Source organism: Odocoileus virginianus, chromosome 26 (assembly GCF_023699985.2).
Source record: "Odocoileus virginianus isolate 20LAN1187 ecotype Illinois chromosome 26, Ovbor_1.2, whole genome shotgun sequence".
Lineage (NCBI taxonomy): Eukaryota > Metazoa > Chordata > Mammalia > Artiodactyla > Cervidae > Odocoileus > Odocoileus virginianus.
The window spans coordinates 15,711,343-15,732,732 of record NC_069699.1 but is presented as its reverse complement, the minus strand read 5'-3'; the positions used below and the strand labels follow the sequence as shown (position 1 = coordinate 15,732,732).

Here is a 21,390-nt window from a genome sequence, read left to right as displayed (position 1 = left end):
TAAGTCAGATCCTGGCCACAGCTAAGGTCATGAAAACAGATTACACTGCAGGGAAAAATACACACCAGTTATCAAACAGCCAGAGGACCCAGTGACCATCTGGGATTTTGCCAGAACCACCAGAAGCAAGGATCCCTGTGGCTGCTGGCTCACAGGCGCTCATTTAGAACAGTATCCCCATGACCCACTTTATTCCAGCTAGATTTTCTCACTGGGTCTGGTTCACATGCCAATAGCACATATGAGCCACATGGCCTCAACTCTAACATACTCAAGGTGCCCTTTCCACCCTACAATGACATTTATACACAACCCACTTACATCTCATTTTTAAAGCAATTTAATGCCCAAACTGAAATATAAAGGAGAAATGAGAAGAAAACAGTGGTTTAATACATGTATTTTGATCTGTAATGCTCAAGCACGTGGCCCGAGGAGCTCCGCTGAAGGCAAGTTACAAGTGTGGACTTAAGGGAGAGGATCAGAGGCCATTTCAAACAAGACATACCATAAAAATCAAAGAACAGAGGTGAACACTAAATAAAAACCAGCGTTGCATTAATGATTGATGAGACCTTGTAGAAGTTCTCTGTGAGTGTCAGCGGGGTATCTGCCAGCCTTGCAACATGTGGAATGACACTCCACTGTGTGAACCTCCCTGAGCACTGCTTGACACCCAGCTTTCCTGGACTCCGTCCACCAATAAGAGCAACAACCAAAAACCATCCCTCCATTTGTACAATGCCCTGGGGGAATGGCCCCAGACTCCCGCCTCCACCTCAAGCCTGGAGGGAGCAATCCGCTTCCAGGTGGGGGTAGGCATTGGAAGATTGACAGGGGCATCTGATTACTCATAGCCAGGTACACAGTGGCCCACCCAGCCCCTGAACCAGCGCTCCGAAGGCAACAACTGGGCATTTGGTGTGCAGGATGTGCCCTCCCCCCTCCCAGCGTCCCTGCATAGGACAGGGCACACAAGACATCCAATCCACCTTATTCTCAGTGGGCAGGTTGTAAACTCAGCATGTGATATAGCAACCTGCATGTATCCTCTAAAACTCTCTAAAATTTACCCATGCACAGGCACCAGGGTAGAAATGAGCCTACAGACCCTTAGCCTACACAGCAAGCAGACTTGTTCTCCAGTCTTGGAGCAGATCTCTGTCTTTAATTGGGGTGCACATGAGGGGTGCTTACCCTGAGAGCCGCCACGTTGTGAGGAAGCTCACACTGCTTGGGGAAGCCACGTGTAGGTGTTCCAGCTGACAGTTGCCATCAACCACTGGATCTCTGGGTGAGCCAGCCTTCAGATGATGTCAGTACCCTTGCCCTTGAGCCACCCCAGACTTTGAATCTTCCAGGTGAGGCCCCAGACATCATGGAACAGAGATAGGTCATCACGCAATAGCTGCATCTGAATTTCTGACCCACAGAATGAGGAGTAAAATTTTGTATGCTTTTGCCTAAGTGGCATTAAATGGCAGCAAATTTCTGTGTATCTTTCAAAAATTCAAGATCACTCAGCTCCACAAAAGGCCCACCCTAGCAGAGACACAGCAGAACTGAGACTGACCCAGCAAAAAGCAAAATCAACCCCACACTCGATCAGCACTTCAGTTCAGAGGCCAGAGGCAAAGCCCCGGGTTTAAGTTACTTCTCCTAAAGGAACACGTGTAGATGAATTCTTGAGGGTTAAATACAATGATGGATTCTGCCAAAGGGGCTCCGGAGGGACTTGTGGCTAGACAGAGGAGCTGAATTCTCTGGAAGGATACGCAGGGGTCTGTGATTGTCCAGGGGAGCCAACAGTGAGTGAACTCGGAGACCTCGGCCGTCTTCCTTGGGACACGTGGGTGGCGGGCTCTGGGGGCAGCTGTGTGGGGTCAGAGGATGGTGCAGCCACAGCACCACCTCTCGGGGTAGTCCACCACGTGCACTTGGTGGTCAGTGCCATAGATGTAGTAGACGTCAGTCTTTCCTTGGTACCAGTAGCGAACTTCTGTGAGGGGGATCAGCTCCAGGGTCTGGCGCTGAGGAAACAATCAGCCAAAAAGCAAACCTCAGTGTTCTGTTCAAGTCACTCACCCCCTCAGGAACCCTCAGCAGCTCCCCACTACCTGCAGGAGGAAGTTCATGCTCTGGAGTTGTCATTTTGGCCCAGACCTGCCTTCTAGATGTATCTCCTACGAGGCTCCTTCACTCACCCAAAGCTCTGCCCCACACTGACTTCTCATCTTCAACCATCACCTGATTCTAAGTTTCATCAAGTGAGGGCACAGGCATCTCCAGGGGAGTTTCAGGACGTAGGGAAAGTCTCCAGCCCAAAACAGGGCATCTAACAGGACATTAACTTTTAGATGGGGGCAGAGAGAGGGTGAGGTGGAGAAAATTGGAGGGTAAAGTTATTGTAAACATTTTTCCATTAAAACAACCATGGAGATATTAGGAAAGGAGACATTAGGGCGCCACGTGTGACAGCTGTCTCCTAACTGGATTCTATTCGCTAATGTCTTAACCCTGAGTAAAATATCAGCATGAATCTTGGTCTATAGATGCCGACCCAAATGACAATCTGGGGCAAAGATTCATTTTTGCCCCAATTCAATGTTCCCCCATTACATCTCTTTTTAAAAAAAACGCATGTCTGGCCCTAGTTCACCCTCCCTGCTCCAGGACCACCACACAGATGGCCTGTGTCACCTGAGATGGGGCTGTGCCATCATAGAAAGCCCAGGAGATGCAGGGTGTACACGGAGGCCTGCTGCCAACATACTGTGTGATGTTGGGTAGTCAGCGCCCCTTTGCCAAATGAAGGGTTCAAAAGGACTCCAATTGCCAGCCTCAGCAGTAAAAACATCCCAGGAGAACCGTCTGTATCCACAAACTACTAAAATCATGTCTTGATGCTCTTGCCCAGTCCCAGAACAGACACCTCAATATGTGGGGGTCTTCACTGTAGTGCCCCCAGAATATACCAGGGCTGCAGGAGCAAGGGTCCTTAGGTACCATCTGGGGCCCTCTCTGGATGGGGCTGCAGGCCAGGCGCCACCTCCAGGTGAAGAGCCACTGAGGACCACCACCTGCATCACCCCCTTGTCTGACCATCCTGCTCTGGCTCCCCAACCCCTTCACCAATTTTCCCTGGGAGCCCTTGCTTAACAAGTGACGAGCACACAGATCCTTGTCTCAAGAGCTGCTTCTGCAGAGCCCAACCTAATGCAAGGTCCAGCCTCACCCATTTACAGATGAGGACATGGAGGCCCATGGACAGAAGAGGGGGTCCAAGAGCCATGACCACATGCCAGAACCAGGAAGCAGAGCCTGACCTGGGAAGTGGACTGTCCCTGCAGTGGTTGCCGTGTGAAAAGCTCCCTGAATCCTGCAGCGGATTCACTGCAGACCTCCCCTGGTTTTCAGAGAGCCACTTGTGTGCCTTGAGTGAGGTGGATGATAACATATTCCTTAGAGTTGAAAATTTTGAGTTATACTCCAAGTCTCTTCCACTAAGAAGCTGTGTGTCCTTGCCTAAATTACTTCCACTCTCTGGGCCTCCTCTGACTTATTGGAAAAGTCATGGTTTGAAATAGACCAGAGGTATATCAGCCTGGCAGCCCATACAGTGTTCTTAGCATTTTTAAAAATTTTGTTCTCAATATTGAAAAACTGGAAGGTTTCATATAAAAATGTGGACTTCAGAAGGTCTGAAATCTCTGCCCCACAGAGTTGAAGGGATGCCCAGCCTTCTGGATAGGGGGTCCTCCCACTCACAGTACCACCCACTCTGCAGGCCTTTGAGTTTTCAGTGCCCCCATATCATGCTGAGGTTCATTCCAGCTCCAAGAGGGGCACTATTAAGTTAAATGCATCCTTTTCTCTCCTGCAGATAGGGTAGATGTGCAGAGAGAAGGAATTCCCATTGCAAAGGGAATAGAAGGACACTTTCCTGGTGGTCCTGTGGTTAAGAATCCACCTTGCAATGGGGGGGGGGGGGGGTGGTGCCTGTTTGATGAGCCCTGTTTGAGGAACTAAGATCCCACATGAGGCAGAGCAGCTAAGCCCATCGCCACAACGAGGCAGTCCATCTGTGTGCTGTGTGCTCAGTCGTATCCAACTCTTTGCGATCCCATGGACCATAGCCCACCAGGCTCCCCTGTCCATGGAATTCTCCAGGCAAGAATACTGGAGTGGGTTGCCGTTTCCTTCTCCACAGGCCACAACAAAAGATCCCGCATGATGCAACTAAGATCTGACACAAGCAAATTAAAAAAAAAAAAAAAAAAATTTTTAAAGGAAAGGAAGGAATACTGACATTTTAAGTACCGGTTCCGGGCAGTTAAAGCAAATGATCTCATCCCTTCAAAACCCTCTGATGTGACGGTAGCATCTCTTTTTCAAGGTAAGAAACTGAACTGCGAGGAGTTCGCAGCTGGCGTGGGACCACTTTGGGATACGGGAGAACCAGGATCTGAAAGTGTAAGACTCGGACCCCGGAGAGACTTCTCACCAAGTTCAGGCGCGGAGCTTCACGGCTCGACCCCTGGCCTTCCCGCCCCTTTTCTTTTACCCCCGCCCCTCGTCCCTTCCCACACACCACGCTGCTTCTGGCAGCGCGACGGGCAGCACCGCCACCTCGTGGCCGGGAGGAGACCGCCGCACGACTGCCCGGGCCCTGGCCGTTGGTCCAGCCCTTGGGGGCCGGAGATTCGGCAAGTGCCCTGTCGGGCCGCACGCTGGGTTCCAACCCTGCCTCCCACCCTAGATCTCGAGCTTTCCCGTCCCCTCTCTGAATACCAGGGGGTGAGAATAAAAATCACACTGAGTCACATTCCTGCGTGAAACCCTGCAAGCTTCCTATCGCTCTCTGGATAAATTAACCCAAACCTCTCCCTGTGGCCTTTGGTCCGGCCCACCCTGCTCTCTGCCCTCCGGCCACTCTGGCCCCAGGTCAGTCCCCAGTACCTCCATGCTCCTCCCACGAGGGTTCCTTCCCTCCCCCCGCCCCCATCCTTCCGCCCAGCCACCCTGGGCAAGGAGCCTCCCTGCAGAGCGAAGGGCCCACTCCCTCCTTTTTGTCCACAGGGCAGTGCCCTGGAGCCCCAGCCCAGCCGGCACCTCACCTCCCACCAGCCCGGACCCCCTCAGCTTACCTGCTGCAGGACGCGGGCCCGGGAGGCCAGGGCGGCGCTGTGTTCTGAGATGCCGCGCCTGGAGGCCAGAGAGATTTCCCGCAGGGGGAAGTCCACAATGGGATACACCTGGGGGAGACGCAGACCGCCTGACCCGGAGCCTCAGCACCTGGAGCCTTACAGGGCTGATGGGAGCATGAGCCCAGAGACAGGAGGGCCCGGGCCAGGGGCGAGTGGGATGGGTGGGACTTTTTAAACCTCCAGGGACCCTCGATCCAACGAAAGAGGGGGTCGTTGACAGAGTACTCCCCCACCCAGCAGACCTCTGCTGCTGCCTAACTCAGATTGAGGGTGGCTGCCGGGCTTCCTAGAGCGGTGATGCCTGAAGTGAGCCTTTGGAAACAGAGTGATCCGGGCAAAGAAAGGAGGCTAAGAACTATAGTGCAGCCATAAAGAAGGAACCCCTGCCATTTTTAACAACATGGATGGAAAAGAGCATTGTGTTAGGTGAGCTAAGTTAGAGAAAGATAAATATCCTATGATCTCACTTATATGTGGAATTAAAACAAAAACAAAAATCCAAACTTCTAGACGTGGAGAGCATAATGATGGTTACGAGATGGTAATGGGAGGGGGGGAGTGGGTGAAGGGGGTTAATTAGTACAAACTTCCAGCTATAAATAAGTCTTGGGGATGTAAATTACAGAGCCCTGACTACAGATGATAATACTGGATTGTATATTTGAAAGCTGCTGAGAGTATTTCATAAAAGTTCTAATCACAAGGAAAAAAAAATTGTAACTGTATGGTGATGGACGTCAAACTAGATATATTTACCAGCCAATCTGAAACAGCCACAGACTGTAAAAAAAGAAAGGAAGGAAGAGAAGAAAAGAGAAATAAGGAAACACTGACCCTCCCAATAAACCTCTCCACGGATGTCCTGTAAAAGCCACAGTCCCTTCCCAGGTGGACAGCAGAGGGCAGCAAATCTTTTCTGTAAAGTGTCAGAGTAACCACTCTTGAAGGCCATAGGGTCTCTGTCTCAACAGCTCACCTCTGCCCTTGAAGTCTAAAAGCAGCCACAGACAGTACACAAACAAATGAGCTGTGCTCCAATAAAACTTTATTTATAAAAAACAGGGTGAGGGCCAGAGTTTGCCAACCCCGTGTACAGACGCTCCCTAATCTGGCTGCTGGCACCTGCTGGGTCTCAGCTCCTTGCTCTGGTCAGGTCACTGCCTCCCCAGCCCCCTGCTCTCTGCTGCTCCTTACGGCCTCAGCCCTGCTGCTTCTTCTGCTGGACCCCTTGACTCCTGTTGTCACACTGTGCATTTACCCCCAAAACCACTCCCCACCCCAACACCTCTGCCCCTTCCTGTCTTTCTACCATTCAACACTGTGAAGAAAATGCCATTATCATCTTCTCCCTCAACAATTGTGAGATCTAAGGGCATAGATTGTGTTTTCCAGTATCCCCAGCGTCTAGCATATTTCCCAGTATATGAGGAAGGTCTCAAGATTTGTGCAGGGGAAGGAGGATAAGAGGGAGAGATAAGGAACAGGGGAAGGATGGAAGGTTGATGATGTAAAACTCAAACAGAAGCAGCCCTGAAGGGTCCCAGCAGCTTGTGTCCTGCCTGGGAAGCTCTGCTCCCGCCCAGTCTCTTTCTGGATGAAGGCAATGCCTGCAGAACCGGGAGACCCGGGCTCACAGTGGGAGGAGGGACCCAGCTCCCTTTGGGGCAGTTGCAAAGGCCTCCTCACCGTTGTGTTTTCGTCCTTAAAGAGGGTCTCTCCTCTGGCTTTAGCAAGCAGCTCCCCAGGGCAGTCCAGCTGGGGCTCAGAGACAAACTCGAACAGGCTGTTCTTCCTGGAAGCGAGGAGGATGAGAGACAGAGGGGGGTCGGGTGAAGAACATGGCCTTGGCTCAGGCAGCCCAGGGCGGGAGGGCTTGCCATGCTACCCGTGGGACCTCGGGAACACGCTTTGGCCTCTCTGGGCCTCAGCGGCCTCGCCTGTAAGGTGGGAAACCAGTCAGGTGCTGGTCTAGGAAGGTGCCTGACGGGGAAACGCCTGAATGTGCGCGAGCTTTCCTGACGGGGGATCTCAGGACTCCGCTCTCCCAGCAGGCGCCTGCGCTGTGAAGGCCCCAGCCAAGCGGACCTCCTCTGCAGACGGCGCGGCAGGCCCTGCGCCACCCCGGCCCCCACCCCACCGGCCACGGCACGGACAGGCGCACGTACCACGCGATGACCAGCTGGGTGAAGTGCAGCAGCTTCTTCTCGCCCTTACAGGTGGCACAGGTCTTGTTCCCCCTCCCCGAGCACGTGCTGCATCTGAGAGGGGCCCCGTTGGCAACAGTCGTGGCATCCCAGTGGCTCCAGGGCCCTCCCCAACATCCTTCCTCCGAGAGGTGGGCTGTGGTGGGCAAGGTCTGCTTCCACGTGCCCACCATCTAGACCTCCTGCTTCTCATAGCAGTGCTCCAACCTCCTACTGGAGACCACCCTTCTCCCCCACTCCCCAGAGCCTACACAGTTCCAGGGCATGCCCCATCCCTCCTGTGACCAGCCTGGGACCTCAGCCTGGCCAACCAGTTCATTCCATCTCTCTCGCCACAGGGCTGATACAAAGACTGACACGTGAGCCAGGTGGGTGTGTTGAGATCTACCCCAGAACTTTTGTTGGGACTATCAGGAAAGGGTCATGCTTTCCTACTGAGGTGGCCGAGCTTGGAGCTGCTGGCGGCCCCCTCTGCCACCGCAGGAGATAACCTGCCTGAGGATGAGGCCAAAACAAAGGAAAGCAGAGTGCGGGACGGAGACAGATTCCTGGTGGTATCGCTTTAGCACCTGGATCCAGCTGTACCTGAAGTCATTCTGGAAATCTATTCCTAGACTTTTCCGCTGCACGGGCCTGCAAATTTACTGTTTTGCTAAAGCCAGTTTGAATTGGAGTTGTTTTACTTTTGAAGTGAAAGAAACCTGAGTTTCCTTCCGAATCTAAGACTTTACCAGTCACAGGAGGCAGATCCTCCAAAGCTCACCATCCGGCTTGTTAGAAGGATGGCCTGGGCCTTGGTGAGCCCAAAGTGTCATTAACCAATGTACCTGTTGAAGAGTTTCACTCCTCCAGGTTTCTTGTTCCCTTTTAAAAATTTACAAATACATGAAAGGCCATCATTTCCAAAATGGGCAACGGCCCATGGACTGCAGAGTCCTGCAAACAGGCACTTTGTTGATTTAGCCAGTCAACTGACCTTCCTTGATTCCTCCTCCATTTAGTCCCTGTAGTGGGTTATGAACAGGGTGTGCCCAGGCCTGGATCCTCAGAGTTAAGAGTCTCACCTTGGGTGCTTTTCTGTATTCACTTCCCCTCCACATGAGCAGGAAGAGGTCTCCTCTCTTTACCCACTGCCTCCCTTCCTCCCAGAAGTGCCTCATCCCTCCCCTCGACCTACCCTCAGATTGCCTGACGGGCTCCATCTGGTCTGGAGAAACATTCTCGAGGGGCCAGGCACCTACAATGCCCAGAGCTCAGAGGACACGGGGGAGGCAAGACGGATCGCGCACCCACTTGCCTTCCCGAGGGCAGACGGTGACAGCAAGAACACCCGTGAGAGCACAGTCAGCTCCTCAGCTCTGGCTGCGGAGCCCCGTCTTACCTCCGCCTGCCGGACCCCGAACACATCTGACACCGCCGGGCGGACTTGGCTTTGCGCTTGGCGCCACTGCAGGAGGAGCACCGAACCTGCGGACACAGGCAGCCTCAGCCCCCACCCACCTCCCGTGAGCAGGCAGAGGGCGTCCTGAGACCCGGCTCCAGTCCAGACTGTGACCTTCCCCAAGGCACTTCCCCACTCCCTCTCCCTGGGCCTCCGCCCCTTGTCTGTAAGAGACCCTGCATCCTCACGTCCCTGTTTTTTCTGAGACATTAGCTTCTGTTTGCTCTTCTCTGGTCCCCACGACCCCCAGGGACCATCCCAGACCAAGCAGCCATGGCCAGAAGAGGCGGGGAGATGGGCAGGCTGGCCCCTCTGGTGTTGGGGGTAATAGTTCAGTCTTAGAAAAGCCCCCAGAGATGGGCCAGGTTACACCCCTATAGTAGGCTCGGGGCGGGCTCTGGAGTCATTCCAGGGAAAGCCTGAGGGACAATGCCGGGTGGGGGTGGGGGGAGCAAAGGCCGCGGGGAGGGGGCCCTGGGGAGGAGGCGAGGGCAGGAGCGAGGCCACAGGAGAATGAGCTGGTGCAGCCAGAGCCGAACCCCGCAGGGGCACAGAGCTGGTAGAGCGATGAGCATGCAGCAGGTGGAAGGTGGGTGGCAGGGAGGCGGGCAGGTAAAAGAAGAAATGCTCAGCTTAGAGCGGCAAGTGGTCAGTGTGTATCCAAAAGGTTGGGGCACAAATGGGGAAGTGGGGAAACCTGAGAACACACGGGGGCATGGACTTCCCACTGGGACAGCTGGTGGCCTGCAGGACTCTGCAAAGAACACTCAGGCTACAAGGGCCTGGACGGTGCTGAGGGGCCCACGACGGGCTGAACAGTACACGTTATCCCCTCACCCCCAGATTCACATCAAGCAGAACCTCAGCATGTGGCCTTATTTGGCAATCATCTTTGCAGATGTAATTAGTAACGATGAGGCCACACTGCACAAGGCTGAGCCCTGCATCCAATGACCCATGTCCCTGTGGGAAGGCAGAGACCCACACACGGGGAAGCCAGGGCACGATGGAGGCAGAGGTGGGGTGAGGCAGCTACAAGCCGAGGTTTGCCAGCTGCTGCCAGAAGTCTGGAGGAAGGATGAGATGGCGCCTCCTTCAGGGCCTCCCAGAACTAACCCTGCCGACACCTTGATTTTGGACTTCTGGCCTCCAGAACTCTGAGAGAGAATAAATCTGTTGCTTTAAGCCACCCAGCATGTGGTCCTTTATTACAGCTGCCCCGGAAAACTAACCCAAGGCCCGAGTCTGGTCCCTCCAAGGCCCTGAGTGTCACTTCTCGGCACCTGCACCTGCCCCGTGAGTGCTGGGCACCTGTCACTCTGTCCCACAGACAGAGGGGCCCTGCAAGGAGCACCCCAGGTCTCTGTCCTCCTGCAGCCACACTGAGCAGGTACTCAAATGTTTGTAGGCGGAGGAGGAAAAAAGAGGGGAATAAAAGTCATGAAGCATCGAAGTGAAATAAAGTTAGTAGAGACCACCCAATCCAATGTTCCCATTTTACAGGCAGGAAAATGGAGGCCCGGAAAGGGAGGATGACTTGACTGAGATTGCACCGTTAGTGCAGGAGCCCCAGGCCCCATCCCAGCACTCCACCCCCGCAGGGCCCTGCTCCCACCCATCACCTACTCACCAACAGCCGCGTGTGACTCACCGTGCCAGCCCCGTGGCAGCCACTGCACTTGTAGCGTCCGCGCCCGTGGCATTTGTGGCATTCCTGAGAGTAAATGCTCGCCTTGATCCAGTTTCCCAGGAACCAGCAGTTCCTGATTGCACCACCCCCACCCCCAGGATGTCAGTATCCCAAATGAATGTACAGCAGCTCAGGCCACAGTGGGAAGACGGCCATTCACTCATGACTAGGATTCCAAAGAGCCTTGAACGCCAAGCCAAGGAGGTCACATTACCATCCCCTTGGAGCTCCAGACAGTCTGTCCTGGATGCTAAGACGGGGAGACCTGGTCTCTGACTCCCATGTCTTTACTCATACTTCCAGGCTAAACCACAAAAGCCAGTATCCTTTGCCTAACAGGTGGCTAAGGAGTCTTTGGGAACAGAAGCCGTTTAAAAAAAAAACAAAACAAAAAACAAAAACAAAAAACAGGATATTTTTGCAAAAGGCAGTGAGTTAGCTACTGGAATTCAATAACTGAATCAAAATAGCTTTTCCACCCTGGAGAACAGAATGAAACACTTTCTTGATCTCTCAAAGTCGTTTTCGTCTGATGACGCTGTGAAAACTCAGAGGGTAAAATGACACGCTTGAATCAAGTTCTAAAGTGAAAACAAGGTAGGTAATTAGATGAGAACATAACATAAAACATCTTGGCTGTGTTTTTACAACACACTAGGCTACCCTCACTGCCTGTCCTGATTACATTTCTGTAAAACAGCACGGATGTCGAATTCTGCTCCCCTAATGACTTCCATTAAAAAAAAAAATCCCATGATGCTTTAATTTTATTTTATATTTGTTTCATTCAGCTATTTACTGATGGGCAAAAAATAAAAATAAAAAGGATAAAAACACTCAGATGGCCTAAGAATATGAATGCTGGTGACATTTAAATGCTGTCACTATTTAAAGCTGGTGACAATTTGATACCATCCTGTTGCTATGTGAATGCTCCCTACTCTGTGTGGAATTTTTATGAGTCTATATCCCATAAACTGGGTTTCCTTAGAATTCTGTGCATTTGATGGGCAGGGAATGAACCACCAGCCTGGACTTTGAGTTTCCTTTTTAAAAAGATAAAGTTTGAAGAAACTATGGTGCCAGAAAAACCAGCTCAGAGAGGAGCGAAGTCTCCAATAGACAAGTTACCTTGACCAATGATGAGTGAGGGACCTGGAACCTCCTCGTGTCTTCCTGAAACATTGGGGGAACCTGGACCTTGATGTCCCAGAGCCTGGGGGAGGTTCCTCTTTGTGGCCCATCCACGGAGTGATCTGACAGAGAAAGGGGTCATTGTAAGCCCAGCAGACAGCTGGGAGTACCAGCTTTCATTTATTCATCAAATAGACCAGACCTGCACCTGGTACCAGATGTTAGGCTCAACGCTGGGGCCAAGGGACTGGTAGATACAGGTCCCCTTAGGGTCCGGGGTTAAGAGCCCAAGCTCTGAAGTGGAACAGACCTGGCTGACTCCTGCCTCTTTGTACTTCCCGTCTGCGGAAGCCCACACCAGCCCCTCCACCTCTCTGCCCTGCAGTTCTCTCCTCTCTAAACTGGGGATAATGGTGCCACCTACCACGGCAGATTGTAGTAAAACTGAATGCAGAAGGCACACCAATGCTTATTAGCCCAGGGCCAGTACATGCTGAGGGATCAATAAACAAGGACTAGAATTGCTACCCTCACCACTCCCACCATCTCCTTCTTTCTCGTCCTCCTCCGTTCAAGGAGACAGACTCAGCAACAACCACAATACAATGGAATATGGCACTGTGAGTGCTTTGGACAAGAGCTGAGTGAGTGAAGGGTTCTGAAAACTCAGAAGATGAACTCCCTCTGCTGGGCAGGAGGCAGCAGGAGAGGAAATCTTCAAAGGCTTCCTAGAAGAGGGGTCCTGTGAGCTGAGCCTGGAAGGACAGGCCACAGTGGCCAGCATGGACAGCAGGCAGAGCACCGAGCTTCCCAGACAGACAGCCTTAAGCCTCTGGGTGCTCCAGCAGCGGGCGGGGTGGCACAGTGAGCAAGGGGCCTAGAGCCTCGGGGAGGTGCTGGGGGCAGCCTGGGAGGCCGGCAGACGCCCAAGCACACTTGCTCCCTTTGCCACCTGGCCCCAGGGGGCAGCACCAGCCTGTGGCCAAAGACGAACACTGGACTTTTTTAGGATCTCCTGCAAACCGCTTCTTGGACAAGGAAATGTTTGCTAAGCTCAGCTCTGGGGAGGCTCCGGGAAGAAAGGCCACACTGTCGGTTTATGGGAAATCAGGCTTGAGGCAGCAAAGCATCTTCCTCAGGGTTAGTAGCTAAGACAAGTCCTGACATTCACCACCAGCCCCGTCCGTATCTGCTCCCAGTTACACCGACATCAGACAGCTCACTTACTGGTAAAGGGCTGAAAAGTCCATTCACTTATCCGGGATTCACTGAAGGTCTCCAATCGATACTGCAAAGGAAAAACAACGTGTTCACACTCATGCCCTTAGGAAGATAGAGCCTTATGCAGAAAATGAGGCTTCCCGCCCCTGGGCTCATTACGCTATGCACAGCACCCAAGGTCTGCTCAGAACAGGCTGGCAGCAGTGACTTCTCACAGACGGCCTGGGACGCTCCTGCAGGGCTCACTCAGTCCGAGGAAGTGTCCCCTGACCGGCGCACAACTGGGCAGCTTCAGCTCCGCATGTCTTTACACATAAAAATGGTCTATCAGGTAAGTTCTCGAGCAAAAACCGCCTTTTGATAGATGGAGGCTGCCGGAATCAGCCACTGTGAGCATCCCCTTGGAGGAATTTATCTGCCTGATGTCCAGACCTTCTTTCCTTCTTGAGCCTCATCCACAGGATCACAAAACAGAAGGGATCTTGGACATCACCCAGCTCCTCCTTTCCCATGTGAGGAAAGGGATGCTCAGAGAGGTCCGCTGACTTGCCTGAGGTCACACAGCCACACAGAGACCTTTACCCCAGATCCCTGCGAGGCCGATTTCCATGTGACTGTGTGCCCTCTGGGGGAAAGCTGTGCCAGTGACACAGGATGTGTGGACTGACACCTGACCTGTCAGGGCAGAAGGTGACAGAGGTGCGTCTACGGTCTTGGTACCAGACACAGGCCCACCCTGGAGCCTCAGGCCCGGGGATGATGAATAAATCAGCCTTGGCACAGACGAAACTTGGGGGAGGCAGAGGGCGCTAGGATCAGGGCAGGAGATGGTCCTTTTATCCCTCTGGCAAACAGATTAGTTGTGTCTTAAAAAACAAGACTTTGAAGCCAGCAAATCCAGGTTGAATCCCAGCTTGGTCACTTCTAGTTTCGTGTTTTGGGGTAAGTAACTCCACTTCTGTAAACATCCAGTTCCTCCTTTAACTGGTGATGATGGTTATCTACAGTGCAAGGCAGCTATGAGGATTTGATAAGACATATATGGAATGTGCTTTCCATAATGCCCAGGGCATTCAAGCTGCTTCACGGTGATTGATACTCATGATTCCTTGTGTTGTCACTCACTGCAAACCCGGGAAGTGGCAGAACCAATGTCACCACCAGTCACACACACACGGCCCCCCACGATTCCTTTCCTCCGGCCTCTCCAGACCCCCACCAGCCGCCCCTCACCCGACACAGGTTCTGCTGCTTCAGCTCCAGGATGACGAGGTCGCCGGCGGCTGCGCTGCCATAGCAGCACTTGGAGTCCACGAAGCTGAGGAGGGCTTCCCGGGCCACCTCTTCTGTCACCACGGGGGCTCTGCTGGGGACCGAGCAGGGGGCAGTGGGTCTGGGGACACCCTGCAGGCCCGCCAGGCCAGCCAGCCCCACTCCCTGTGCAGATATTAACTGAGGACTGGACACTGCGGGGGGCAGGGAGTTCGGGGGGGCGCCATGGTCCCCAGCAGGGGTAGAGCCCTCGGGCGTCCACCTGGGCAGGGTGTCTCCAGCATCAGGAACTGTGTGAATGGATTGCTGGTAGGAAAGTGGCACCGTCTAGAGGACAGAAATGTACTTTAGCTGAAGTGTGGAGCTGGGGAGAAGGGCTGATAGAATCTTAGAACTTGAATAAAATAAAAACCAAAAAAAAAAAAAGATGAATGATATCATTTTATGGATATGGAAAACTGAGGTCCAGAGAAGATGTCACACAGCTAGACAGAGGCAGAGTTACGCAGACAAGGCTCCTGCTCTCGGGAGCTGTAAGCAGCGCTCAGGAGGAGACCCCAGTCAAGAACCTTCCGACAGTGGTGTCCAGGGAGACTTCCCGTGAGCCCACAGCAAGACAGCAGCACTGGGCTGGAAGGCAGATGACAGGTGACCCTTCCTCAGCCTCCTCTCTGGAAGACTCTCCTGAGGCCCAGCTGACCTGTCCCTCCTCAGCAAAAGCCCTCCTGCCCTACCACCGCCACAAGCAGGGGCTCCTTCCTCCTTCTTCCCCTCTCATCTTCACATTCTTCTCCATGGCCTCCCAACTCCAAATGCAAGCCCTGCGTTCATACACGCTGTGTCCCCAGCACCCCCGGCCCAGGGCAGAGAGGTCTGTGCGCCCACAGATGGCGCAGAGCAGATGGAGAATGTGGGGACTGGGGCGGCCGAGATGAATCCACGGAGGAAGTGGGTCCGTGGGCACACAGGGCGGTGGCCAACAACGAGAAGGGAAGTGGTCCAGGCAGCAGTGGGGCCAGGACCAGGAGGACACCCTCGAAGGCAGGACACAGCCACTCTCGGCTTAGAACAGCCGTGGCTCCTTGTGCCCACACACGCCTGGCTGGACAGCCGGAGCTCCGCCCCGAGTCCCCCACACAAGGAGGGCCCGCTCCAGGGAGCAGAGCAAGGGCGGCGGGCTTTTGCTAAAGGCCTAGAGCACAAATATTTTAGGCTTTGTGGGTCATATGGCCTCTGTGTCACCACTCAGCTCCTCTGTCACAGTGTAAAGGCAGCCACAGACACTAGGGGGAAAAAAATGCGTGACCGTGTACCAGTAGGCAGTGGACTGGATCTGACCCAGGGGCTGTCATTTGCAACCCCTGATCTAGACTAGAGTTTTCAAGCCTGGCATGGTAGCCAGCTTGGAAAGCTTGGACAAGTACACATTCCCAAGTTCCATCCCTGGAGAATCTAATCGAGCAGGACTGAACTCTGAGGCACAGTCTAGGTTGAAATCTGTGGCCCCTGAGATTTCTGAGAAGGGCTCTCAGGGGACAAAGGTGACCGAGGGATCAACATGCATGAGCCCCGTATGATGGCTTCCCGGGGGTCACCAGATCTCACCTGTGTTCCAGAAATGAGGACCAGCATCTTTGTTCCTGGGGTCTCCCTGCAGTCTCTGAAGGTGGGAAAAATATCTGGTGTCCTGGAGAAGAGGGGAGGAGTCAGGGTTCAACAGTTTGGCTTCAAGGCACAGGCATTTGTGAGATGAAAGAAGGAAAAATGAGCCAAATGTGAGAAAGAACAGATGAAGAAGGAGGGTTCCAAGACCAGCATCATCCTGGTCTTAGATGGAGATGGACATGGTCATGGAATGTTCACGGACACAGGACCTATGCCCCTGTCCTCCAGTTCCCTCCTAACAGTGACAAGGGGCTTCCCAGGGTCCCCAGGGGACAGGGGAGTTCTCCCAAGCCAGCCTATTCCACATACACACCCACAACAGCATCACCTCGGAAGAGGCTGGAAGACCCAAGACCCTACAGACCACACACTTACTGTCCCCTTGAAGGACCCAGTCACAGCTGGGCAGTGTCTCCAGGAGTTCTGCCGGGGGCGCCAGAGGACTCTCGGCTTCAAAGCTGAGGTCTACCACACCTGAGAGAGAGCAGGGAGTGCTGAACCTCGGGGAGGAACAAGTGAGGGCCAGTACATGGTGAAGAGCCTTGAGGTTTAATTCAGCCTCACTCTGGTCCCTTCTGGTCCCCTTGGGATACACACACATCTGCAGGGCAGGTAGCGATGGGGTGGGGTAATGAGAGTAGCAGCAGTAATAATGAGGAGAGGAGATGGGGTGGGGTGATGAGAGTAGCAGCAGTAATAATAACGAGGAGAGGAACATGAGGAAGGGCAGCTCCTGCCTGTTAGCACATTCTCTGAACCAGTCATCAGGACAGGTGCTTCATAAGCAGCAGCATCTTCCACGGCCCCAGGGGACAATCACTGAGTAACATGCAGGCACACTTCTATGACACTCCTCTCATCACAGGACAGGTCCCTGTTCGCTCCTTGAGCCTGGGCAGGCTTGTGACTGCTTCACCAAGGAACGCAGGGAGCCGGGAACAGAACTGCAGCTCCTACTTCTGGCCTCCTGAAGCCATCCCTCTTGATGCCTGAGCTGCCAGGTAAGAAATCAGACCACTCCACTGGAGAGGCCAAGTGGAAATACCCACAGACTACGTGGACAGGGGCCCAGTGGTATCCTGCCTTCTCCAAGCACCCTGCCAAGCCACCAGGAATATGAGCAGAGCCATTTTGGGCCCTGTAGTCCAGAGCAACTGCCTGCCAGATGACCAACCCTTTAATGGACTGCGTGTCTGCATCCTCCCGAAATTCATATGCTGAAACCCACACCCTCAACGGAGCTGGGGCCTTTTGGAGGTGATAAGGTTGACATAAAGTCTTAAGGATGGAGTTCTGTGATGGGATCAAAGTCCTAAGAAGATTGCTCTCTGCTATGTGAGCAACTGGTGAGAAGGCAGCTGTCTACCAGCCAGATGCTGGATCTGCGAACTGGAAACTCAGGACAACTCATGAAGCACCTTCCACACATGGTGCCTCACCTCACCATCCCTCCTGCAGGTAGAAGGCAGGACTTCTATCTCTGCTTGACCTGAGCAGTGTGAGGCTCAGAGAAGTTATTCCAGTATCCTGAGGATGCACATTGCTAGAGTTAGAGAAGGACAGAGGCTCCTTGCTCCAGTTCTAGCCCACTGGGCCGTCCATCAAACCCGTTCCCAAAGCCCCCATGCTGGGGGACAAGCATCCCTCAGCTCTGTCTTTCTAGTGGTCAACTGACCACAGGAAGTTGACTTTAAAGGGTGAGCTGATAAGCAGTTAGTGGAAAGGGATTCTCTGCATTAAGTCACTGAAGCCCACTCGATTCAAGCTTTCAGTGGATCCACCTCATCTCCTGGATCCTTCTCTCTTTTTTCTTTTGCAGTTCTTTAAAGCCTGTTGCTCTTTATCACTACAAAAATAAAAAGAATATGTTCTGTCCTTTAGAGATAAAAACAAAGGCAAGAGGAAAAAGATCTTGTTCAGAAGTAGAACAGCCTAGGTTATCTGGAAGTAGAGACAGATGGCAGGTAGTGAGTAAGCCTGAAATTTTGGAATTCAGGTCAAGAACAGTAAAGGAAAGAGGGGATGTAATTAAAACAAATTAAAAAACCCTGGCTCAACCACCTCCCCCATTAGGGGTGTACTTGTCCTCTGACAGTAAGAAATAATTATGGATCTATTAAAGTTCTGCCTCCTGGGAGGAAACTTGCAAAGGAAGCAGAAATAGAAGGACATTTGTAGATGTAGAGTACCTTTCTTAGCTGGAAAACCTGTATCTGTAAGTGAATGATTCTGCTGAGACCCTGGGGAAAGCCCTGGGACAGATGTGGGTATGATGTAAAGTGACATCATCCCAAACCTTTGAACACCTGTTGCTGTGTCCTGAAATTCCAGGATGAGAATTCACCTGGAATTATTTGTTGAGCCTTGGTTCTCAATATTATTTTGCTTTTAATGAGTTCATTAGCATTCTCAGCGACTCTAGCCACCAGGCACCCAGGGATCAGCAAACATTTTCTACCAATCAGTTCAGTTCAGTTCAGCCACTCACACATGTCCAGCTCTTTGCAACCCCATGGACTGCAGCACACCAGGCTTCCCTGTCCATCACCAACTCCTGGAGCTTGCTCAAACTCATGTCCATCAAGTCGGTGATGCCATCCAACCATCTCATCCTCTGTCATCCCCTTCTCCTCCTGCCTTCAGTCTTTCCCAGCATCAAGATCTTTTCCAATGAGTCAGTTCTTCGCATCAGGTGGCCAAAGTGTTGGAGCTTTAACTTCAGCATCAGTCTTTCCAATGAATATTCAGGACTGATTTCCTTTAGGATTGACTGCTTTGATCTCCTTGCAGTCGAAGGGACTCTCAAGAGTCCTCCAACACCTCATTTCAAAAGCATCAATTCTTTGATGCTCAGCTTTCTTTATGGTCCAACTCTCACATCCATACATGACTACTGGAAAAACATCATCCCAAAGCTTTGAACACCTGTCGCTGTGTCCTACAAATAGCCAGGTGGAAAGTATTTCAGACTATGGGCTGTACAGTCTGCCTCAGCCATTGTGCCCTGAAAGTAGCTATAGACAATAGACAATTGAATAAGTGTGGTTTGGTTCCAATTAAACTTTACAAAACTGGCAGTGGGTGAGCTTTGATTTGTGAGCCATATTATGCCCACCCTGACCTGCCACACATTTGTGTGGCTGGGTTTGAAGGGGATCAGGAAGGTGGCAGCTGGAATTTGAAACTTTCTGGGGTGGGGTCCATGCTCACTCATTGCAGTATCTATGAATCCAGTCAAAAGAATTAAAGATGAGGGGCAGGGTTGGACTGAAGCGCAAAGTGACTAGACTCAGAATTCCTGGGCACAGTGGTTAGGAATCTGGGCTCTAATATGCCAGCATCTGAGCCAGGTAATACATGACACTGTCAGATACCCATCTTCCCAACACTCAACCTCACCAGCTGTGAAAGACAGCAGGTGATATTAGGGCCCATCTAAAGAGACAATGTGTATACAGCTCTCAGCCCCAAGCCTGGCATGTAAAACATGTTTGGTCAATGCGTTGGACCTGAGGAGGGCGGGTCTTCTTTCTTTGTGCTCCTTTAAGCCACGGGACCAGAGTGAAAATGTCAAACATGAAAAGAAAGGGAAGGTTATCACAGCCTCATTCCCTGGAAGGGTCACCACCCATCCGGAAGTCTTGACTGATGGGGCATCAGTACTCTCCCGGACAAAGGAGACAAGGAAATGCCACGTGGCCACTCTGTCCTGCTAGAAACCAAACAAAGAGGCAGGAAGAAGGGAAGAATAAGAGGTGGGAAACTCAGAGCTCCATCCATCAACTGGGAGTCACCCTGACCTCTGGCAACGTGTCAGAACTAAATTAACCTCCCCATTATGTTGTAGACAAGAATAAAAACCTCCAGGTTGAAGCACGGTCTGACACGTCATTTCCTGGGCAGATCGCATCAGGCACAACAAGAATGTGGACATCACGGGACATTGTGTGGCGCCCAGTACGGGGAGCTCTGATGGGGGCCACCAGCCATGTCACCATTCCCGAGATGTTGGGCTGTGTTCCAAGGTAGTCGTCTAGCTGGATCACTGTCCCCTAACAATGCTGGGCCTAGTTGGGGAATGTGCCATGGTCTCTCTTGTACTTCATGAAAACCACTTTTGTAGAAGGACCCCATTTTTAGAAGGCAAGATGGGGTTCAGAGATGTGATCTGAGACAATGAGCTCACAGCAGAGACAGAAACACTACTTAGAACTCAGAGCCTGACTCCAAGCCCTACGGCCTTTCCACTCGGGGGACATCCCACTGCTCCAGGCACACAGGTCAAGTGGTTGCCAAGAGAGCTTCGCAAATGGCGACCCAGGTCATGTTTCTATTCACCAGACACCAGCTGTTTTTCTTTTGTATAGAAAAGAATTTTTCTTGTGGAGACAGGCACAATTCATGGATAACCCCTCAAGTTTCTGTTTTTAAAATGTCATTCCTTTGATGTCAGAGGATCAAAGGAGTCCATGTCTCCTGCTCCTGATTAATCATTCTCAAAGCACTGAAATTTGATGGAGGTGACGCTAAAAGTGACTTCCATGTGGATGCCACATCCCAGAATGTCCCTATCCATGCCTCCTTTGGTACCAAAGTATATCACTGGAGGAATGTATTTTCTTTTATTTTTTTTTGAAGTGGAGGAATGTATTTTCTCTGAAGTTGCTCCACATTATAGACACAAAAACTAAGGAGACAAAACTTTAGTGACCAGGAAGGGTAACTCAATTGGCTAAAGTGGATACCATCTTTCACCTCAGAAAGGACATTTAAATTAAAGAAGTCCCACAGCAGCCTTCCTTTCTGAAACGAGGAAAAAATTTTACCTAGTTTCAGATTTCATCAACTTAGTTTCTAAAAACTTTCTGAACCATCTCACACCTTGCAGGAGACCCAAAGTGCCGGCTTGAAGTTCAATTGTGTTGGAAACCAGCATATAGAGTGACCCTACAGCAGAATAAGGGGTTTTATAATTTTAAGGGAACTAAAAAGAGTTCACCTTCCTCTTACCTTGCTTACCAAAAAGCCTGATGCCAAAAGAGAAAGAGCACAATAACAGTATATTCCATTAAGAGCAGTTTAATGTTCTAGGGGACATAATCTGATCATTTTCTGATCATTTACTCCATGCCTACTCTGGGCACTTTACATTAAAATTAATCTTTTATAAATTATACAAGATGACACCATCTCTATTTTTTTTCTTGGAGGAAATAATGCTCAGAGAGGTTTAGTGACTTAGGTAAAGTCACCCAGCAATTAGGCAGCACTTGGATTTGAATTCAACTCTGACATAGCCAATATCTACTACAACAAAATAAAAAAAAAATGGAAAGCTAATGAGCAGTGTTTCCAAATTGAAAGATTTCAATCAACTATTAGCAGAAAGTTATTACAATAATACTATGGATACACAACTCCAACATATCAGAGGTCAGAGTGGGTCCTCCTCAAATACATGCTAAATTATCTATGTACATTCTCTCACTTCAGTATGAAAAAGGACTCCAAGAAAACGTAAACTGAGCTCTCTAAGATTAGCATGCATTCATTTTA

At 51.6% G+C, this 21,390-nt stretch overlaps 1 protein-coding gene across 4 annotated transcripts in view; it reads right to left on the bottom strand.

The window, feature by feature from the left end:
- Positions 1-324: 324 nt before the first annotated feature.
- Positions 325-21,390, bottom strand: part of SSUH2 (ssu-2 homolog) — a 42,499-nt gene continuing 21,433 nt past the window's right edge. For 2 of the 4 annotated variants that reach the window (XM_020903088.2, XM_020903090.2), the window contains 11 exons: positions 16,210-16,308; positions 15,775-15,856; positions 14,131-14,263; positions 12,904-12,964; positions 11,674-11,798; positions 10,504-10,566; positions 8,793-8,878; positions 7,373-7,465; positions 6,894-6,999; positions 5,148-5,255; positions 325-2,030 (listed from right to left, as the gene is read on the bottom strand). In XM_020903088.2, coding sequence (XP_020758747.2) covers positions 1,884-2,030; positions 5,148-5,255; positions 6,894-6,999; positions 7,373-7,465; positions 8,793-8,878; positions 10,504-10,566; positions 11,674-11,798; positions 12,904-12,964; positions 14,131-14,263; positions 15,775-15,856; positions 16,210-16,308 — 1,103 coding nt within the window. In that variant the 3' untranslated portion in view covers positions 325-1,883. The remainder of the gene's footprint in view (positions 2,031-5,147; positions 5,256-6,893; positions 7,000-7,372; positions 7,466-8,792; positions 8,879-10,503; positions 10,567-11,673; positions 11,799-12,903; positions 12,965-14,130; positions 14,264-15,774; positions 15,857-16,209; positions 16,309-21,390) is intronic. The other 2 variants (XM_020903089.2, XM_070455609.1) reach the window with 1 other exon arrangement.